The sequence below is a fragment of the Trachymyrmex cornetzi genome, unplaced genomic scaffold (assembly GCF_001594075.2).
Source record: "Trachymyrmex cornetzi isolate Tcor2-1 unplaced genomic scaffold, Tcor1.1 scaffold57, whole genome shotgun sequence".
Taxonomy (NCBI): domain Eukaryota; kingdom Metazoa; phylum Arthropoda; class Insecta; order Hymenoptera; family Formicidae; genus Trachymyrmex; species Trachymyrmex cornetzi.
This window is the reverse complement of record NW_017299882.1, coordinates 1,339,241-1,361,572: the sequence shown is the minus strand read 5'-3', so window position 1 is coordinate 1,361,572 and position 22,332 is coordinate 1,339,241. Positions and strand designations below refer to the sequence as shown.

At 35.5% G+C, this 22,332-nt stretch overlaps 2 protein-coding genes across 7 annotated transcripts; one reads left to right on the top strand and one right to left on the bottom strand.

The window, feature by feature from the left end:
• The first annotated feature begins 2,690 nt into the window (after window positions 1-2,690).
• Traf4 (TNF receptor associated factor 4) lies at window positions 2,691-21,761 on the top strand. 6 transcript variants are annotated; one of them, XM_018515264.1, is made up of 8 exons: window positions 2,691-3,108; window positions 3,416-3,624; window positions 12,172-12,345; window positions 18,157-18,261; window positions 18,352-18,513; window positions 18,805-19,122; window positions 20,071-20,331; window positions 21,141-21,761. In XM_018515264.1, the coding sequence occupies exons 3-8, from the start codon at window positions 12,172-12,174 to the stop codon at window positions 21,492-21,494; spliced, it is 1,374 nt and encodes a 457-aa protein (XP_018370766.1). In that variant the 5' UTR covers window positions 2,691-3,108; window positions 3,416-3,624; the 3' UTR covers window positions 21,495-21,761. The 6 variants fall into 6 exon arrangements, with proteins under 6 accessions (XP_018370766.1, XP_018370767.1, XP_018370765.1 ...); XM_018515265.1 differs by lacking the exon at window positions 3,416-3,624; XM_018515263.1 differs by lacking the exon at window positions 2,691-3,108 and having other exon boundaries at window positions 3,115-3,624.
• On the bottom strand, window positions 15,676-16,374 carry LOC108766148 (uncharacterized). Its single transcript, XM_018515269.1, has 2 exons — window positions 16,315-16,374; window positions 15,676-15,945 (listed from the first exon to the last, which is right to left on the bottom strand). The coding sequence occupies exons 1-2, from the start codon at window positions 16,372-16,374 to the stop codon at window positions 15,676-15,678; spliced, it is 330 nt and encodes a 109-aa protein (XP_018370771.1).
• Window positions 21,762-22,332: the final 571 nt, after the last annotated feature.

The following is a 22,332-nucleotide window of genomic DNA, read 5'->3' as shown; positions in this document are numbered from 1 at the left end:
TAATGTAATATATGTCACTGTTGGTATTTACGTTCTTCCGAGATACATTTCGACCTCCATTCAGTCCCATTACAGCTAAAAACATCAACGGAATCTGAAACTGAATTATTATATGTACAACGTGTATTTTAATTTATATCATACTTGTATTGTTGAGTAAGAAATTATAATATTAATGTAATATATGTCACTGTTGGTGTTTACGTTCCTCCGAGATACATTTCAACCTCCATCCAGTCCCATTAACGGCTAAAAACATCAACGGAATCTGAAACTGAGACGTTCTCGTACTCCTGGTTCATATTCGTCACCCCGGTTTCACAGTCAATGACTTCACCGTTCGCATTACGACGGAGAACGGCGGAGGAAGATGTGCTTCGAGTGTACTATCCTTCGTCGAGAATGGAAGAAAAAGGATGAGAGAAAGAGAATGAGAGGAGAGAAGGAAAGAGAAGAAAGAGGAAAGGAGGAGAAGGGAGAGAGAAAGAGTAAGAGAGAGCTTTTCCTACGCGAACGCTCGCAACGACGTATGTAAGCGCGTATCGAGGGGAGAAGAGAGAAAAGAAAGAAGCAAAAGAGTAAAAGAGAGAGACATGTGCGAGCTATTCCTGTACGCAACGAGTCGCAAGCGGCATAATAACGCCATGTTGTTGCTTAGCACAGTGAACTCTCTCGACGCGAACGAATAAATTCATGGTGAGATGTGTCTACGCGAAATTGGACGACCGAAATAGTCCTAATATTTTCGAGGACTATATGTCTTTCTTCTCCAGATGTTTCTTATACTCGGTTTCACAAATGTAAGATTAACTTTAATCTTGGTTCAATTTAATTTTTATTCTTTTCTAAGTCTAAGAATTAAAAAAAGATAAAAAATTAATTGACCCGAGATTAAAATTGAATTTACATTTATGGAACCGGATCTTAATTTTCCGGAGTTGACGGTGGATTTATTGGATTTACTCCATTATAAAGTTCTTTGTCAAAAATGTCAATTGATTCAATTTTCTTTATGTTACGTCTGCTTTGGATTATTCTTATTAAAATATACTCGTTAGCCAGTCTTCATTTTTTTTTTATATAAGTTTATACAAGTTTGTAGTTTTCATTTTCTTTTTTGTTATTTCGAGTCTTTAAAATTAATTAGTGCCTTTTAATTAGAATAAATTACATGGATCATTTAAGCCTATTACTTAACTGTGTTACAAATTTTGACGTCAGCACCGGAGGATTGAACGTTCTCCGATTTCTGAGATACATAATCATGAGATAGATAATCTTAGTTGTACTCTTTTGCGCTCAGAGGAGAAGAGAGATTGATTTAGGATATTTGAACACATGGAGGATATACGTATTTGTCGATGCTATCAAAAGGTGCTATTAGGCAATATAATTGACTCGACAAAAACGATATAGTCAGCTCTAAATGTTATTATTACGATATATCCGCTACGTATATCATTGCTATCGTCACGCTTCTCAGAATACCGTGGGCGACGTTAAGTTTACGACCCACAATCTAAAGCCGACCTTTTTCCTAACTAAAGTGGGAAATCGAGGCGGGGATAACTTTTCGATTATAAAAATTGTCAACAAATCACACGAATCTAATAAAATTCGAATTATTTTTTCGAGTTCTAACTTGAATAAATTAATTCGGATCATCGGATTATTTTCGATCTTTTTGCTTTCGGTGACAATTGCATTTTGTGAAAGAAAAGAACGATTCTTCCTATTGAGAGAATCCAAAATAGGAAGCTTTTCTTCCGCGGCTATTACGCGTGACTCTCCATAATCATATTTCTAGGAAATACAGTACATATAACGTAGATATACTATATCGAATAACATTTTCCTCGAAGAGGACGTTTTGGAATGCAGTCCTATATTGCAAATGTGTAAAAATTGATTTAAAAAGTGTGTGTTATTTATATAGTCGTCCGTGTAAAAATGACACTATACATATTTAAATAAGTAAATCCGCATTTGTATGCAGAGTATATAATCTGTTATTTTTACACGGAAAACTAGTCACCAGTGTGTAAAGACATTTTTTACATATTTGGATTTGCATGTAGGCACTTTGCAAATTCTCACTCTCTCTTCTTTCTCCAACAATCATAAAATAATGTCGTGTATAAATTAATAAATTACCAATTATTATCTATTTGTTAATTTTTATTTAATTCTATAAATATCCTTCTTTAATAAAAAAACCTTTATTAAAAAAACAAAAGTTTTTTTTAGCAATTATATTAAAAAATGGTGTATCAGCATTATTTTAATTGAAAATAATCTTATTGATTCAATAACAGTATTAATAAAAGGAATAAAATTTTATTAAAACAAGACTTGTTTTAATAGTATTATAAATTAACATTATATATATATTTTTTAAATTAAAATAATGCATTTGATATAACAACTTTCTGTTAGTGCACCATTTATGGCAAGACATCGAAACCTAAATGAATTCTTGAATAAATTAATTCGTATATCATCGTTATATTTGATACTGAATTCTTTCTATCGGTTGGAAGAACCTAAAGTGCGACGGGCGCTTTTGGAAACGTTCTCCAGCGGCTAAAAGTACGCAAGAGTTCCCGACAATTCTGTTTCTAGGCACTTGGCGAGTTCTCACTCCCCCTTTTATTCCTCCGGTGGTGTCGTCGTTCCCCCTCTACCGAAAGGGCTTTTGTATCGCCTCTCTGTCTCCAGCACTTCCTGTGTTCCGCCAACACGTTCACCTGTCCACCGTCACCTGCCTCCGCGGTTACCTAGGCGTATGCCCCGCCGCGCCGTCGAGAGCGGTGATATCCCGAGGGACCTTAGTTTTGCCTAGAGCGCGGTGGGGCCGCCGCGCCGCGGCCGTCTCACGTCGTATGCAGACTTCGCACGTACATACGCGGTAATGCGACCGCACGCGATTGTGCAGTCGACTTTACGCTGTCGCGCGACTGCCTGCGAACGCACGCGAACGAGTCTCCCTCGTCGTACCGATAAGCAGGGACATTCGCCGGACGAGGGTCGGACGATAGATAGATCCAGGTTCGACGAACTCCAGGCGCGACACATCGCTTCCCCGAACGGTCTCCCCCTGGCTATTTCGTAAGAAACGAAGCTCCGGTCTTGACGCGTGTCACGCAGTGTGTTCATATTAGATCTGCCGCTCCAGATCTGTATCGTTTGAGAGGGGGAGAGAGAGAGAGAGAGAGAGAATATCGTGATTATACAATATTGAATTGTGTGAACACTCTTCCGATTCATTCACATCGTCCGATCCATTGAGTCTCGGAACTAAACATTGATACTTTGATAAAAAGTTCGGAATAAATACATACAAGTTTGAGATTAGAGACAGAGGGATCGATCTAAGGGAAAAAATGAGTTTGAGGTAAACTTTTGTTTTTAACAGAGGGTGATTGAAGGGAAGCCTTGGAGACAAGTTTAAGGTATTCTCCAATCCGGCGGTCACCGCAGGAACATCGTACGCTTGACGATTTACGCGATACCACCTGTCGATGCTATTGAACTGTTGAAGGGCAGTGGTGTTCTCGACGACGCCTACTTTTGATTCCTGGACGTGGACAATTCACTTATAATGTCAACCAGATATCTGAAACGGTAAGTTCGCGAACAATATGACTATTCGACGATCGGGGACGCTGTATAATAAAGTATAGGTATTACAAAAGTATATTATAAACTCTTGTAGAAATTTAATACCGGAAGATAGTAATTGTTCATTATAAGTAATAGTGTTTTCATACTCAAAATGATTAATTAATTATTATCTTTCAGTATTGAATTGGATTTCTGTTTGTAAGGGAAGTATATATTTATAAAGTATATTTTAAATTTATGAAATGTATTATTTAATGGTGTTCAGAAAAAAAAACGGTTTATTATTTTTTTTATATGTAGCACTACATGTTTTTTTTTATTTGTTAATCAGGAATGATGTTAAATGTTTAATTTAAGAGTAATAACATAGTTTAGCACTAGAACTGCTGATGGTATCCCGCTAGAACTATCGAAAGTACCAATTTAATAATTTCCTATATCTATATAATCCTTGTTGTTGGTTAGTGAAAAATTATTTTGATATTATCTATATATCATTAGAATTATTTGTATTGTATTCACATATTTTCAATATTTTGTATTGTATATCTAATATATAAAAAAAGAAAATATTAAAATGATTAGAGAAGTCAAAATTGTACCATCGGTGGTCCTAATGTTAAGAATTTAGTGCGAATTTCGTTCTCTCACTTCAATAACATTTTTAGTTTATTTAATGTTTTCTATCATTTTTCGCACGAATCAATAAATGTATGTACAACAAAGAGTTGCGGTATCGGCATTTTCGCGCGGTCGACTTCGTGAAGTCTTAACTTTCCCTTATCTGCGTATCAGCATACGCAGTGTCGTGCGTACACATGCGTAGAAACGGTGTTTCTTACCGCTCCTCTGCTCGATGAGAGCTTCATTCGTGGCGCCCTGAAAGATGACCCTAAAGCTTATCAGACTAGAGAGTGATAGCGAATTCGATTAAATGCACTCAGTGCGCACTGGTACATATTAAAACCATCGTATACAAATTAATGTAAAGATGTGTGTTTCATATAAATATGGAAACGGATTAAACCGTAAAGTTCACAATTATACATTTTAGTGTGTTGTCAAGTAAAATATAAATTTTATAATTCGAGAGAAATACTTGCATTTCACTCAGATTAAATTAGTGTACAACGGCTTTAATATGCACCAGTATTAAGGCCTGTTCTTTTCGACTGAACTTTTGCACCAGTTCATCTTTCTTCCTTTTCTCTTCAGGACAGAAGAGGAAAACAGATAAACTGGTGCAAAAATTCAGCCAAAAAGAACAGGCCTTTAGTATTATCTCGCATAAAATATACTACTAGTGTATAAATAAATTCGACAAGTGGTGTCACTAATAATGTAATAGTGGTGGAGAAAATTTCATTAAAATTTCAAAAAATTTTTATTATTGTTTCACAATAAAATTTCAGTGAAATTTTAATGAAATTTTTTATCGAATTTACTTATTGCACTAATGACACTGGTAGTATATTTTTATGCGGAATACGTCCAATTAAATTCGTTGTAAGAGATTTATTCGCGTTGCTTGCACCTTTTGCACTCAACATATCTTCCCTTTCTTTTTCTTCATCTTCTGAATATCTATTTATCTCATTTTGAAAATTTTTTGGGGATTTCAAGGATTTAAATACAAATAGATCTCTTATATAGATCTAAGGTTGAGAATGAGATTGAAATTATCCAATCAGGAGAAAGAAAACTAATATAAAAGTAACCTTTGCTTTGATTGGTCAAATTCAAATTCAGTCTCAATCTTAATTTATAGTCTGATACGGGCTTCAGCAATCCTGATTACACAATTAATCGGTTCATTCGTGCCTGCGAGGAGCCAGGTGATTCGTTAACGTCACTTCGAGGTATCTTCGCGAATGCGGGCTTCGTGATCCGGGCATCGTTTTAATACACTCGACTGTACCGCCTCGTATGCGCCACGACACACGCATGTATGCGTCTATGTAGGCACACTCGATATAAGCATTCGATATAAGCATTCTGTCGATCGAATTGGGCGGTAATGCGCCTTGCTTTGGTGCAGCTGCCGTCGTCCAACATGTTCTGGAAGTTGTCGACAGCTGTGCCGGTTGCTCTGCGACTGCTCCAATTTCCTGGCTTTAAAATGGTTCGATTAGAAAAGAAGAAGAGAGGACGAACAGTCGATGTTAGAAGTGCCGGGACATAACACAAAAAAATAGGAAAACGAGCCAACAAGCTGTCATACACAAATTAATGTAAAGATGTGTGTTTCATATAAATATAGAAACGGGTTAAATCGTGAAGTCCTCAATACATTTTAGTGTGTTGTCGAGTAAAATATATATATTTTATAATTCGAGAGAAATACTTACATTTCACTCAGATTAAATCAGTGTACAAGGGCTAGCCAACAAGCTGTCGTGTAAACAAATGTAATTTGTCTTATAATCAGAATAATTGATATTACGTTTTTATCTCTAGTTCTCGATTAATCTTAACTCCAGAAGACTGATAACTTGTTTAGAAAATAGGGAATTGTTTTTATAGATATAGGTGATATTATAGATATTATTTACAATTTTGACGTGATTTATTTGTACAAATATAAAATCTAATTTTTAATCTCTTAATCTCTCTCTCTCTCTCTCTCTCTCTCTCTTTGATTTCTTCATTGTGTATAATAACAGCTGAAACTTCTCTGAAAATGGTATTGCGATTGAAATGAAAAGAAATCTTCAATTCAAGGTCTGAGATAAGCGAATAATACGTCGAAGATCCGACATTCTGAAGAATCCACTAACTTATCTAGTATGAAACGCTGCGAAACTTTCCTTTCACCTGGCTGTTTTGCGACACGAGTCTTCCATTGCGCTTCCACGCTAGCTATACTAGTGTCGATTACGCAAGCGTAAATAATCGCGAGTGACCGTAAAGGTCTATATGCAGATATAGGACAGGAATATAATTTATTCTCTCAATTTGTTTACTGCTCGAGAGAAGATAAAATTATTTCAATTCTGTCATAAGTTATACGTATCAGTAAAAAACTTAAATGATAAAATCAGATAAAACTATTCGTTTTAAACGAATCGACTGTATGATTATTTAGCATTTAGCGAACAGTGATACAATGTCTAAAATTGAACTTGTTTGAACGATACATATGCGTTATAACAAAAGTAAAATTGAAATGTCGTAAACGCTAAGAAGAAACAAACGTCATATCGCAAGCAAATGTAAATGTGAAATATAAAAAATTGAGGTTTAGAGATTAGTGAATGTACTACCGCTTCATTTGTTCTTATTGTCAAGATACGTCGCACAGGATCCATTACGAATGTGTTATAAGAGAGCAGCGAGCAGATGTGTGGGCAGGGTAGGAAGTTTAGTTTTACAAGAGGCAGCTGAAGCGAACACAGATGTAGCCAGATCTCTTCGTCTTGAAAAGCAGCAAGGATGTTTCTTTTCTCGCGATGATGGTAGTTGGTTCCAAAACGGAATTAAAGATGCGGGCTTCTCTATGTCATAAAGTAAATTATCACAGTCACTGATTATTCGAAGAACAACTCGTTCATAACGAGATAAGCGTTTTATTAAAATAAAACGCTAATATAATATATTAATTATATCACAAAGGAAATATAAAATATAATTGAATTGGAAAATCTATTTTATATTATTATTATTATTATTATTTACTTAGGAGGGACAGAATGTTTTAATTTGTGAATTTGTTTCAGAAAAAAGAATGGATATAGTTCTTTGTTAAAGTTTATTAAGTTATTTTGCTATATATATTTAAAACTTAGAAAATTATTAGTAATATAAAATTTGTTAAAAATATAGAAGTTTCTTGCCATTGAAGACAGTTTCGAAAATTTCGAGTTTTGCTATTTTTTAGTTTTCCTTAAAACATTTATTTGCTTTACAGATTGAACCTAAAATAGACATTAGAAAAATGGTAACAACAATTACAAAATGATAACAAATTAGTATGACATCAATATTGATTAAAAAATTAGAATATTATATTTATATTTTTATTATTTTATAGAAACATTTTTCTAACGATTTATTATAAATGGCATTTAACTTGATCAAGACTAATCAAGACTTGAATCCGCAAATCGCATAGTTTCTGTGAAGAAAATTGTCGTAGAAGCCTCAAAAGTATAATTTGTACATCTCAAATATAATAGTAAGTAACATCTAAGTGGAGAACTCTATTCATTTATTCCTTTTCTTTAAAATAAATTCACGTTTAATTTGATCCTACAAACCTCCTGGCTCTCTAAAATAAAATTAGTTCTTTCATATTAAGAGAATTATTAACAATTAAATACAATCACGAAATCAATTAAATACAAAATCGTAATATAATATTATAGCGAAAGTAAAAGGATTAGCCTAGTTAGAAGCCTATAAACACGTCGAACAATACACATACATTCATTGCATTTATACAATAAATATACGTGCTTACTAAAACATTCATTATTCCAATAAACTCTGAGACAACGCAGAGGTACGGTATTTAAAGCATGCGTGTCTAAAAGACATCGTAAAAGTCGATTAAAGGACATTCTAATCCCTGATACGTGTTCTAGAGCATCTTTCAGCCTTCCGTTGCTATGCCAGTATGGTTTCCAGCTGCGCTAAAGAATTTACTACGACGAAGGAGTATAAAAATCCGTAAAAGAATCAGTATGCCGAGGCAGGAATTAGGCGACGTGCAGCCGACGCGAGGCAAAAGGTGCAGGAGGCGCCGGAGGAAAGCTGCCGGTCACCGGGCAAGAAAGAAAGAGAAAGAGAGAGATGGAAGGAGGTTCGCAGCTGCTATGACAGCTGCACACTTCCCGACATTACTCCCCGGACGATGCGCCGTGCGCGTTCCGTTCCTATCCTCCGCATGTGCTCGATCCCTCCCATCGTCTTGCCAGGTGCTCCTCGTATCGCCGGGTATCGCCGACGCGCTTCGACAGGGCACCACCTTTGTATCCCCGTCTGGCCACGGGACGTGTACGAAGCCCTTTTTCGTCGACGAAAATCCCTACCTCAAAAGAGAAAACTCCGATCTGGTTGCGATCGCGCAGCAGATTGCTCGCGCACATTCACGTTCCATCTGCGGTCCACGTGATCGAAAGACAGATGCATGCGGCGTGAAGTACAACCGCATAATCGGCAAACGATTGAATAATATATATAATGTCATTAAGTAATCTAAGTAGTGATTAAAAAAACACTACCTTTGTCGTTTGGAATATTAGGTATAAAATAATATCGGAGATTGTTGGTTTTATATTAGTAGTTGTTAGTCGCTCGAAAAATTTCGTTCGACACAAAGAATCGAATTGGGATATCGACATCTCTTGAGGTTTAAAAGTCCATTATAGACAGTAGTTTGTTTTATCAAGTAATATATAACTCTTCTATAAGTATAATATTGTAAAAACACATCGTTTTTTGATAATGTCGTAAAGTTAAATACTCCATAGATAATTAATGGGATATAAAAAGATTTTAACTCGTCCAAAAATTTCACATCACCCCATGGATATTTCACTATTGCTTTGTTTCATTCTTGTAGTCTGTCATCTGTCAAATATAATTTTTATATCGATATGAAAATCCATTCCTAGAGATTAGCGTTTCCAGAAAAATACCGATATATCTCTTCATTATTTTATTTACACAATTATTTTATTCTCAATTAAATGTTATTAATTATTTTATTTATCTTTATACGAAAGGTTCCTGAAATTCGCAAACGGCAAAAGAAGTAGAGAGCTAGACAAACAAAAATGTTAAACGGTAGAGGACTATAATAGCGGTACACTGAGAATAAAAAGTTATTAACTTGACTAAATGCGTTTAGTTCGTAATGATTATTTAGTTCAAATATTTATATATTTAGATTAACAAAATCTTGTAATTTAAAACATATTATTTGTTTGAATTAACAAATATTTAGTTTAATTAACAAATATTTGCTTGACAGCTCCGTTACCGCTACATTTAGTTGAGTCAACTAATATTTTTTTGGAAACAGCAACATTTTTTTCTCAGTGTACCTAATATTAATCGTTATGCTCTCAAAATAATTCGAGGAGCAACGATGGCGAACGCTCGGCGAGCGAGACGCCTAGATATTTATTCGACCGCCGAATGGCTTATTCGGCTTCGTGGCCGGTAATCCACACAAACCCGGTGATCCACGAGCGGATCGCTTTCTCGATTGTCAGGAGAAGATTTGGAATGGCCGGTCGCCGGCCAAGAGAGCCGCGACTTCTTCCCTTCGCCGATTATCGGTGGGGGGAAGGTCGAAGAAGGCCGCAGCTGGGTTAGATCCGGTCCGCGCACTGTTGAATGCAGTTGAATGCACGGTGTGCATACCGGGCGGCGATATAGGTCCGGCGATGTCGTTATTCCCCCCTCCCTTCCCTTTCTTCTCCTCCACCTTCGCAATCCGCTCGTTACTCCACAAATCTGCAGTTGGCAACACGTGTGTCTCTTTCTCTCCTTTCTGATCATCGTCGATAGAGCTCTTTGTCTCCAAAAGGGAAACATTCTGGTATCGAAACGGAAATCAGGCTCTTTTTTAAAGGCTCTTTTCGCACGGCGATCAGTTTCTTTATAGGTCGGTTTTTTTATTGCTGCACTAAACTGCTTTATTAGAACTCTCTTTCTTGCTTTTGCCAAATATCAAACCTATCTCACTTTGAAAAGTGTATATTTCCAAAAGTATGCACTAGTTCAGCCACAGAAAACAGAGGGATGATATATTTTGACAATTCAGGGTTGCCATAGAAAATGAATTTTAAAATTCCCTGACTTTTCCAGGTTTTCCAGATGAAAATGGAAATTTTTCCACGAGTAATATAAAATAGGTAAATTTTTACATTTAGACTCAAAGATTGTAGGAAAGCTAGTCTATATTATTAAAAACAACGGAAAAAAAGCTTAGTAGCATAGTAGAATTTTGGATGCAAATTCAAGCCAGCAAAAAATAAATTAGTTTTGGAAAAAAGAACGTAGTTCTGACGAAAAAGAAGGATCAAATAAAAATACTGAATAAAATATAAATTTTAATTATTTTATTAAAATCGTTTAAAGTGCACAAGTTTTGAACGTATTTGACTATAAACGTCAGATATAATATTCAAAAAATTATAATGATTATTTGGAATAGAACCAGTTTCAGGGAATGAGCAAATTTCGAAATTCCAGACTTTTTTTACTTTTCCCGGTTTCAATGACTAATTTCAATTTCCCTAACTTTTCCCGGTTTTCCAGTCTGTGGGAACCCTGCAATTATACATTGTAACAAAATTAAAAAAAATAACGATGTCTTAATTATCATGGAATGATCTAAGCAAACGTTTTAAAAGCTACTCTCTGCAGGTTTGTACAGGATCGTACCTGTTCGCCGTCTAGAAGAAAAGAGAGAGAAGGAGAAAGAGAGAGCGCATTCCTGTTTTACATGCACATGCTCCTTCATTCACGACCTGACTCTCCCCCCTTTCCACTTCCCGACCGTGTTCTTCTCTCTCAGTTATCATGTTTCCCCCGGTTACCTTTTCTCAAAACAAAAGTCTATTCTTACGGGGGCGGATTAGTGTCTAAAGACCGGTTTTGTCAACATCTTGTAGCCTTAATCAACTGACCTCTTTCATCTTCTTCTATTTCTTATCCTATAGGATAAGATCTTAAACTAACCATATCCAATTTATCAACGTTAATCTAACACCGCGTAATATAAATCTAGATCTATTAAATTACAATTTACGAAACAGGTCGCTCACACACATTTCTTTTTGTACAGGACGCGCGCGTCCTGTCACCTTCGTTATTGATTGAAGCCATTCATCGTTTCGAGTTCCCACACTCTTTTTAGGAGAGATTTAACAGGAAGTTACGGGGGATAATGACTGCGGGTATAGACCGAGAAACTGGGAAATTACATTCGCATGATCGCATCATGCACCATCCTTCGCGGAGCCAGTCTCCCGGTCGCTCCAACGGCTCTTCTGGCTCGCGACCGATTCTTCCCCTTCTCCTCCATCTTCTCCTTCGCCGCCTCTTCCTCTTCCTCCTCCACCATCGGTATAACCACCACTACTACTACCGTCCTCGTCGTCCCCATCGACACCATGATGGGGTCCAGAGGAGTTGCAGAACTAGTCACAGCCTGCGTGTCAGTCCATCAGTAAACTCGGTCTTGTGCGTTACCGAGCCGAGAGGAGTACTATCGTTTATACTTAAACAGATTCACATTTGGCAAGTTTCTTGAGGTTTACTTCAAGTCGAGTCGGATTGTATTGTATACGGGCAGGCAACTTCCTGTCGAGTGTCACGACCGCGACACTCGAAACGGCCTGAGTCACGGGATTTCTCGGGAAACGATCGCGAATAAAAAGCGCGAATTACTCGGGACCGTGGGAACGCGATTTAAATATAGGAAACAGGGACAAGCCATGTCCCTCTTCCGCGAGTCGCGAAACTGAATGGTTCCAGTGGTGAACCCGAGTCATCTCGGTTGCGCGAGTGACGTTAGTGCTTTTAACATTGAAGATGGTGCGCGGTCTGTCGCAGTGGACCAAGACCCTGAGCTTCCCGGCGAGGGTGTCACCTCAGAGACCCGCCAAGGAGTCCAAGGTTTTCCACGTAAGCCCCAGTGCTAGCCCCACGTCACCGCCCAGCCCGATCAACGACACCATGGACAAAGCGCCTATAATTACCGATGAGGTTTGACACATTTCTTTTTATTTTTTATTTATTTATTTATTTTTTGCCTTATTTTTCCTTCTTTTTTTAGCTTTTCGTTAATCACTCGTAAAGTGCTATTAACAGGACAATAACAATGCTTTCTTAGTCCGAAATAGCTAACATATTTCTAGACAACTGCTTGATTATAATAAAAACGACACATTTATAATAATTTGTGTGAATATTGTTTGATAATCACAAATTTGTCTTCGTTTCGTTTGAATTTTATTCTTTCTGTTATGGTCATTTTCGTAATGTAATTTCCATGATAAACTACGCAGAAAAAGGAAAAGAGAGATCCGTTAGAGATTAAATTGCGGTTAAATCAACGGAAACGTTGGTTTCCTATATATATATCAACGTCGTTTCCGGCGAAGACATCGGGAATATATAAGTTTACGGTGATCACGTCGAGACCGTTGACTCCAAGATGCGTTGCAAGAATCCCGCGTCAGGAGAACGGTTCTTCTTGATAGTCGCGTTTCGGTATTGTCGCCAGATGCTGCGCCAACGACGACGACGACGGGGATTTTTCTTCGCGCCCCTATATGATTCGTAGAATTTCGTGCATGAGCACCCGGTGCTATCTCACTGGAATAAAATGTTAGCTGTAAGGCACGACCGGCGGGCAGCGGAAGCGTGGGAACCAAGCGTAACAGATGGCCTCGACCGCTTCCGAAGTCGTTCGACCTCTCCTCCCGTTGCTTCTTCTCGCTCGATCCGATGAACGGCGGTGACGCGAAGTATTCGGTTAAAAGAACCCGAGTGTATCTCATAATTGACTTACTCACCGCAATTTCCGGATCCCGGATTCTGAAAAGAATATATATATTGGAGTTAACTGATGTTATTGGAGTTAACTGATGTTAGCAAATACAGCACCCTAACAAAGTGAGTGAGAAATTCTCTAAGACCTTAGAATTTGAGCTTCAACTTCGAACTTTTGTAAAAAATTAATAAATAATTAAAAGTATTAATTTCGAGGCACCAATTTTTTCTCTCATTTTTGTCTAAAAAAATTTCTCTGAAACCTTGAAGTTCAAACTTGATCTTCAAACTCTTGTTGGTGTAAAAAATTAATGAATAATTAAAAGTGTTAATTTCAAGGCAAATACCTTTCCTCTCATCTTCATCTAAAAAAATTTCTCAGAGTTTGAACTCCAAACTGTTGGTGTTCGCGTAAAAATTAACAATATTTTTAATAATTGATTTTTAATCGTCTGAATCGTTTCTTTATTTTGTTAATTTTAACGATATTAATTTCAATGCCATAATCTTTTCTCTAATTTTGTATTTAAAAAATTGAAAAATAAAAAAAATGAAAAAAGATTATTTATTATCGATTCTTCAGTTAAATACTGAGTCTAACAAGTCAAATTCAAAGTTATATTTTCTATGACTATATAGATGAATATCAAATTTCAAATTATATCTGCGGATCTTCACCGGAAAAAATCTTATTCGGAATGATTTCTGAGTTCTAAATACAGTACACTGTTCTTTCTCTTCTATTATGTTGAAATGTATGAGCAGTAAGATACAATCGTTGTATAACGCAGATTAGCGAATTTAATAAGGCTTTAGAAAGTTGGAAGATGCATCTTTTCGCGTTCTAGGGAGAAGTTTCTTAGACCCCTGATATGCTTGATGGTGTACCGGTCTTCACTCTTCGTTCAGCTACGAACGTGCGTTTCAAATCCAAGAGAGCGCGCGCACATCCGCAATCGTCGCGACCTTTTGTGGTTCCCTCGTGTCATCCTCCGCTGCTCAGGAATGCGAGAATGTGAGATAACGCCGAACGACGACGGTTACGTTTAGTCCAACGAGCAGTATAATTACGGTGTGTGTTATATTAAAAGCTCTCGGCTATTCTCTCTGTCTCTCGTCCCCGCTATTCCCACGGCGACGACAACGACGACGACAACGATGGCGACGACGACGACGACGGTGGCATTCTCCGGTTGGTCTACGCCGGAAGTGGCGCGGCTTTGCGTTCTCCTCCTCTTCCTCGCGCATTGTTCCTCGCCGCGCATTCCACGACGATGAACTCCGCCGTTCGAGTGAACGAGAACGTTACGCTCCGCGGCAACTCGCTCCGCGAGGGGAAACCGTGAACCTCTCCATCCGTTTGCGAGCATCCTATATCGCACGCAGAACCCGCTAAAGCTAACGTAAACAATCACCAACTTTAGCGACGCAAATGGACACGTCTCTCTTGCCTCGATATTCTCCATTTACACCTTTTTCTGAAACAGTTCTGCATACAATTGTCTATAGATTCCGCATCCACGCGTGGAAGAAATATTGGAATAAAAAATTATTCTGATTTTTCTTCACGAATTGACCTACACTGAGAGGAAAGTTTTTGGTATTTGTGATTATAATTACATAATATCACAATTATGATTGATTATTATTGCTATAGTATTAGTATAAATATAATAATTATATTTACAGCTTTATCAAAAAATATATAATTGATATCGAAAGTGACTATAACTTACAATTAAATTATGGTAATTGCAACTATTTTTATAATATATGTATAGTCATTTTCAATGTCAACTATATATATTTTTTTATAGTTATAATTTTATATAAATAAAATTATTATTACTAACATTATAACAGTAATAATTGTGATTACAATGCCATGTAATTATAATCACAAATACTAAAAATTACTTTTCTCTCACAATTAGTGTAGTTTATATAAATTGTATCGTTTACCACGAATCTATTTGAAAATCCTTCCTGTATACATTGAAGGACGGATGTATAAAGAGATTTTATACAGCCTATACTTTATGAGAAATTTTCTCAGGACATACGTTCTCTGAAATGTCTTCAGGATGTCCCTGGGAGATTTGCGATATATGAGATTGTATCTCTTTTAGAGGAAAAAAAAGAAGCCAAATAACAAAAATATAGAATATATAAAAAATGCAGGATAATATAGGATTATGTGAGATATACAAGAATTTGAAATATTTCTGAGAAGTATAAAAATTCAGAGTGTCATGAATTATGTAATTGTTTACATCACCTGTTTACATCACATTAAACTCTTTTTATATCAATATTTAATTCTATCTATGAATGATGTATACATTTTAAAGCTAAATAGGATCGAAAACATTAATTTATTAACAATTAATAATCTGTAAAATAACGGTTTCTCGAGCAACAATAAAATTCGTATGTATGTTCAGAACGGGAAGGAATTGAAAGGTTTTGCGTCATAATTAGTGCGCTTTGAATAGTTAAATCGACCCATTTTTTTATCATCTCGATATGACACTATTTGATTTAAGATTCGACCGTTTTTGGAAACGAGGAGACGGAGATCAAACGCACGTCGCGTCGTATGTTAATTTTTGACCATTCACCAAGGTCGTATACGTCGGATCCGAAAAGAGGTAGACGGTTATTCGAATGGAGTGCGAGTTCGCAACAGTCGATTCGTGGGAATATCTTGATGTCGTCAAGGAGAATGTAAGGTATAATTTTTATACCATTTACGTCATCGAGTCCATTTTGCAGTGGAGTCACATCAAAGACAGGCGATAAGCAGAATACCTAAGAATGTTGCCGATCAAAATAATACAAGCAGCAATCGGATTTTTAATTTTTTAAAAATAGGACAATACGAAATAATAAATGTCATTACGCAACCTAAACATGAAATAATCATGAATATTACATCAAGATGCGCTTGTTATTCTATAGATTCTATATATTACAGATCTCGATCTAAAACGCGTCTGGTTCGTCGAGGTCAGGCAAGAGACAAATCATGCTGCGTAAATTACGCTTACGATTGATCGTTTATGATGGCAATGACAGTGAATATTGAACATCGAACATATTCGACGCTGCAAGGCATGAAGAATAAGTAGAACATGCGAAGATCGATTGTCCGTTACTTTACCGTAACGTCATGCTTACCTGCTGCGGTGCCCAGTATTCTAATATCGGAAACCTAATACGATGCAAAAAGAGCTCCATCCGAGAAGGGAACAATGGATGAGTTAGTAGAGCAGAAACTTTAGAGTTATATTTATTATTATTATTATTATTATATTAATAACTCTATCTCCTTTTTTAATATGAAGTCTTCTCGGCTTCTTTAATATGATTTTATATGCCGATCGACATGAAGATCTTCACGTTATATAATGTATTCGAAATAATTTATTCTTCGCTTCGTGTCGATTTATTTTGTAAGTGTGACAAGTATCTCAAGTTCTCTGATTTCTTCACATCATGTCTCCGATTCTTCTTTTTTTCTAAAGGGTTCCAAGTTCCAATTTCAAAGCGTTCGATATAAGGTATTCGAGAGCGATCTTGAAAGGGAGAAGGTAGGTTTGTCCCTTTCATTTCTTTTCTGTTTATATCTCACCGCTAGGCTGGTTGCGTTAGGTTCCTCGACCTTGCCGGTCATGCAGGTTTCAACTTCCAAGCACCTTCGAGCGTGCTCGCACACGCATTTATATACACCGGATGCATTTGTGTACGAATGGTTGATCGGATCTTACGATTCCTTTTCCTGAACTGACGTGCTATTCGAGAAAATAATTTTGACAAATAAGTCCAATAGAAAGATAGAAAAAAGGCAGAGGGGGAGAGAGAGAGAGAGAACTATATTGTCAAAGTTTTTTAGTAATGTATCGATGTTTTGTTAATTATTTTTCATAATCGTCTATCAATCTGACATAATCAAAATATCTTTGACAATCTTTTTAAAACTGAAAAATAAATAATTAACGAACGATTATATTGAATTATACTTATTGGATAACAAATTATAAATTTCCAAATTTTTATATATTCTGGCTAAACAAATTATGTTACAATCCATACATACAGGATACTTTATCTCAGAGATATTCCTGCGAACGTTCTTGATACTTTGAGATATTCTCAGGATGTTCTTCAGAACGTCCCTTGGACATCTGTGCTATATTGAAATCTTATGATATTAAAAACAAAATATATTTTACATCGGTCTATTTGCAAAAATAAGTTTGAAAATACGGATTATGTACATCAATGAAGCTTGAACAACGCAACAATGGGTTTAAAGTATTCCTGGCTTGCACCTCCCACGTGGTTCTCTGTATGAGACAGTATCTCCCACGGGGCTACATCCTGTGTTATAACTCTGATATTTTGAAAAGTAGCCCAGCTGGTGACATCCTCGAAAATAATTTTCCGGTTATTACAGGTTAAATAAACTGCAATTTAAACAAATTGTACGAACGATTCAAAATAACGTGCTTCCGGTTTGCAATTTAAGTGGAATCGTCCTTAAATCACTAATAAATAATTCACGTTAATTTGTGGCAATGATTTACTGAAATTTATTTATAAACAATATTATGCATTATGTTCTTTTATTGAATGAAAAAACTTCAAGTAATTAAATTAAGTTAATTAAAATTACACTTTAACTTTCTTATAAGTTTTAATACATATATATTTTATATATATTTAAATATGTTTATAAACATATAAAATATATGTTTATAAACATATATTTTAAGAATAAAAAATAAAATATTATTTCAAGTAAATTTTGAGGAAAAAGGTCAGAGGATCCTGAGATAACGGAACTTTGTTAAAAATATTCTCTGAAAAGTATGAATTTTTATCTATTAATAATCCAGACGTTTAAATTTCGAGTTACGGTATACAACAGTTACGGCGCACCAACAGTTTTACGTTTTATGTTTTAGCAAACAGCAAACAGACGAAGGTAAATAACATCTTTGTCTCGGTCTTTTTCAGAACTTCCAAGACACGGAGGCAGAAAAGGCAATAATGGGCTCCATCGTATACTGCATACATCACAAGGACGGTTGCAAATGGTCGGACGAGCTGAGGAAGTTGAAGGTAAAGTCATCGTAAAAGAGTGCTCGGTATTACAGAATAAGAATTGTGTCTCGATGGACCAACTAAATTTAGATGTCGTTCTTATCACAGGCGCACCTGAACACGTGTAAACACGATGCGGTTCCTTGCGGCAATAAATGCGGGGCGATGATACCTCGCGTACTCATGGAGGATCATCTGAAGTATACCTGCGCTCAGCGTAGAGCCCGTTGCGACTTTTGTGCCAAAGAATTTACCGGACACACTTTAGAGGTATATTTATTCAAAATAATAATTATATAATGAAATTATGTCATTATTTTGAATATTTAATAGTTATTTCTTTGCTATTTTACCTCTTTTATTTGATATTTCATTTGTTTAAGCACGCACAAGTCTTATTTCAGTTGTTTGTTTCTGATTTCAAATATATGTAATTTCGATAAATTAATGTTATTAAATAAATTGGACTCTTTTTTTTTTTTTTAATTTGTTACTTCTATTAGACATTTCTTCAAGAATTATTGGTTCCAGAAGGTAATTGTAAAAACACAATATTTGCAGAAACACACGGGGACATGCGGTTACGAGCCTCTTTATTGCGAAAACAAGTGTGGCATGAAGGTGCAAAGGCGACACCTCGGCCAACACAAGCTGGGAGAGTGTGCCAAGAGACTAGTCGCCTGTCGTTACTGTAACAAAGAATTCGTTTTCGATACGCTCGGCGCTCATCACGCGAAATGCGGTCGATTCCCGGTAGCATGTCCTCATCGTTGCGAAACCGCGGTGCTACCCCGAGAGGATCTCGAGGTTCACCTGAAGGATCATTGCACCACGCATCTACTTTCCTGCACGTTCAAGGACGCCGGTTGCCGCTTCAAGGTATTATTTTTTCGCACGTCATAGCTTATGTCCGCTTATAATAAAAAGATAAATAAATTTAAAAATATTGAAACAGGTTTATTTCTACGAAATACAATACTCGATGTTTAGAATGAGAAATTGATACGAAGATTCGAGTCTGCTTTCAGTCTTTTATATATCACATAAATATCTTAACATCACTCTGAAGCATAATTAAATATTTAATAAGAAATAAAAGAATATTTACTTTACATATTTTAATTTTTTCTGTATATGACTTTAAATTTTTCTTCGGAAAAATGTGCGCTTTTCTCTTTTCCGAGAATGAGAAATAAAGAATGAATAATAAAAAATTAATTAATTGATCGATTGATTCAATGAAGTAAATTCAAATTTTTCTAACTTTGGGAATTTAAAATAAAAAGTAAAATCTAATAGGGTGAAAGAGAGTACAGCGCAATTATCAGTACGAAAAACAATAAAAAGTAATAATTTTTCTCTTTTATTCTCAAATTTACGATGTCATCCAAATAAATTGTACTTTTCGATACTTTTCGAGTTCTTCTCAGCTTTGAATTAGAAAATTAGTTAAATCTGCAATTTGTTGGTGCTCAATTTGACATGTAGAGGATGTACACACACTAATTTTGTAATTCAATGCTGAAGACTCCAAAGTGAATCGAAACGTATAATTCATTTGAATGACATCGTAAATTTTGGAACAAGAGTAAAAATATATTATTTTATTATTTTACGTACAAATAACTGCGCTCTCATTCGCCCTGTTGGATTCTACCTTTAATTTTAATATCGACAGTAACGACGTTATAATTGGAGTGACTTGGGAATTTAAAATGTCTATAACTTATTAATTTATTTAAATAAGACTTATTCTCTTTCTCTCTCTCTCTCTCATTTATTATTTTTATTCTAGTCCAAAAAGTATTACAGATTTTTCTGTAACAGGGAAATAGATTCTCGTTAGACAAACATCTGGAGGAATCCGCAAAGATGCATCTAAGTCTCATGTGCAGTTTGGTGACGAAGCAACAACATCAAATTACCAGCTTGAAATCAGCGATTAGCAAGCTATCGTTAAATTACACGGGCACGCTTATATGGAAAATTACGGATTATGCTGCCAAGATGTCGGAAGCAAAAGCGAAGGAAGGGATGGAGCTTATCAGTCCACCTTTTTATACTAGTCAATACGGATACAAGTTACAGGTACGTTACGTATATATGTAAATATATAAATAGTCAATTTTCGGCTCGATTTGCGTTTTGATGTTTATTCTCATGTTGCTGCGTCTTAAAAGCGTAATAAAAATTGTACGCTATTCTGCTTCAAGATAATCCTACACGGTCAATAATACTGATCAGTAATACTGATAGTATGCATTAATATTTTTAGTATTTTTACAACTTTACACGATCAATATTATTGACAATATGTTTCACTTTAATTTTACGTACATTATTTATTGTGACATACTGTGACATAAATTCTAATAAAGTGATACCGATGCACGAAAATATAAATCCAGTTTTTCATCAGTATTCTACGTCAATCTATTAACCTGTACACACGATCAGTAATATTGCCAGTATTTGTTAATACTGACAGTATTATTTACTGTGTAGGAGTCACCTTCAGAGTTGTGATGTCATAGTTATAATTCTATATAATACATATATGTAATAATATGCACGAGTTCCTTGTAAATTTATATCATTGCAATTAATGAGACAAAGCCTTAAATGAAATATTAAAAGAGAACTATTATAAACAAGTTTATTATTATACAAGATTTATATAATTAAAAATGTAGTCACTCAATTTCATATATTATATTTTTTAGAGTTATTAAATAAATAAATAAGTATACAGAATAGAATTTCGTTTCCTTAAGATTGAATATCTTGCGGATTTTCTGTGTCGGATATTTTTTAAATGTATTTATGTTGTCTGGTTAATTGGCATTAAAAGATTAAATGTTAAGTTAATTCGCTAAAAAGATTTTTTTATTTTACAGGCTTCCATCTTCTTAAACGGAAACGGGACCGGAGAAGGCAGTCATATATCGATATACATAAAAATCCTACCTGGCGAGTATGATGCGCTTTTGCGATGGCCGTTCTCGCACAGCGTGTCGTTCACGATGTTCGATCAGACAGTTATCGCGGAAAAGGCTTGCAACATCGTGGAAAGCTTCATACCAGATCCGACATGGAAGAACTTTCAACGGCCGAGTCGTGAACCAGACTCTCTTGGTTTCGGTTTCCCAAGATTCGTTTCTCACGAGATGGTGAAGAAACGACACTTCGTCAAAGACGATACTATGTTTATTCGAGTTAAAGTGGATCCTAGTAAAATCGTAGCGGTCTAAGGGAATGCATTAACGATTTTGAAGAAACGTTAATGTTTCTGCAAACGCGGACATTATGTGATATTTCTGAGTACTCGCTTGACGGGACATATGGTACTTACGTCGTTTTAAATAATGCATGATAGTTTATTTTAAATCGATTGAAAACGCAAATTATATTGCCGCCTGTCTGCGTCATAATAGGTTTCATTTATTCACTCGTGTTATACTTGCCGATAATTGTAATAATAATTAATTTATTAACACTGCCAAATGCGCAATGCGCAAGAATGCATTATTTTTTTCAAATTCCTAATTATATATATATATATTTTTTTTATCTCTTGAGAAATTTCATTACTATCTAATCTTTTTTTGTGGTCAATTATAATCCAAGCACGCGCAAACACTTAATATTAATTAATACTTATTATTTTGCGAGTATTTTCGCTGTCTTTCTAATAATTTTTACACAATTGTATATTTTTGAAAAAATCTAACAAACGAGAGTAGGATGCTTTTTTCTAAAGAGTGGCCTCACGATCGCGCAATTATTTTTAAGGAGAAAAAAATCAAAGATTGTTAAGGGACTGTGTGTACTATAAGCTTAGCAAATGTAAATATAAATGCGGAATGCCATACGATAATGGACAATGAATAAGAACAATCGAGCAATCACCGATGTAAATATGCACTTATTATATATAGTGAGAAAATGTGATCGAGATATGCTAGTGAATGTATGTAACAGTATGAAAATAAGCTAGCTAATAAAAGCGTTATATAATATTCACATGTCAAATATATCGTGTATTTTATTCCCTATATCTATATTGTATTATATATGATCCAATACGAT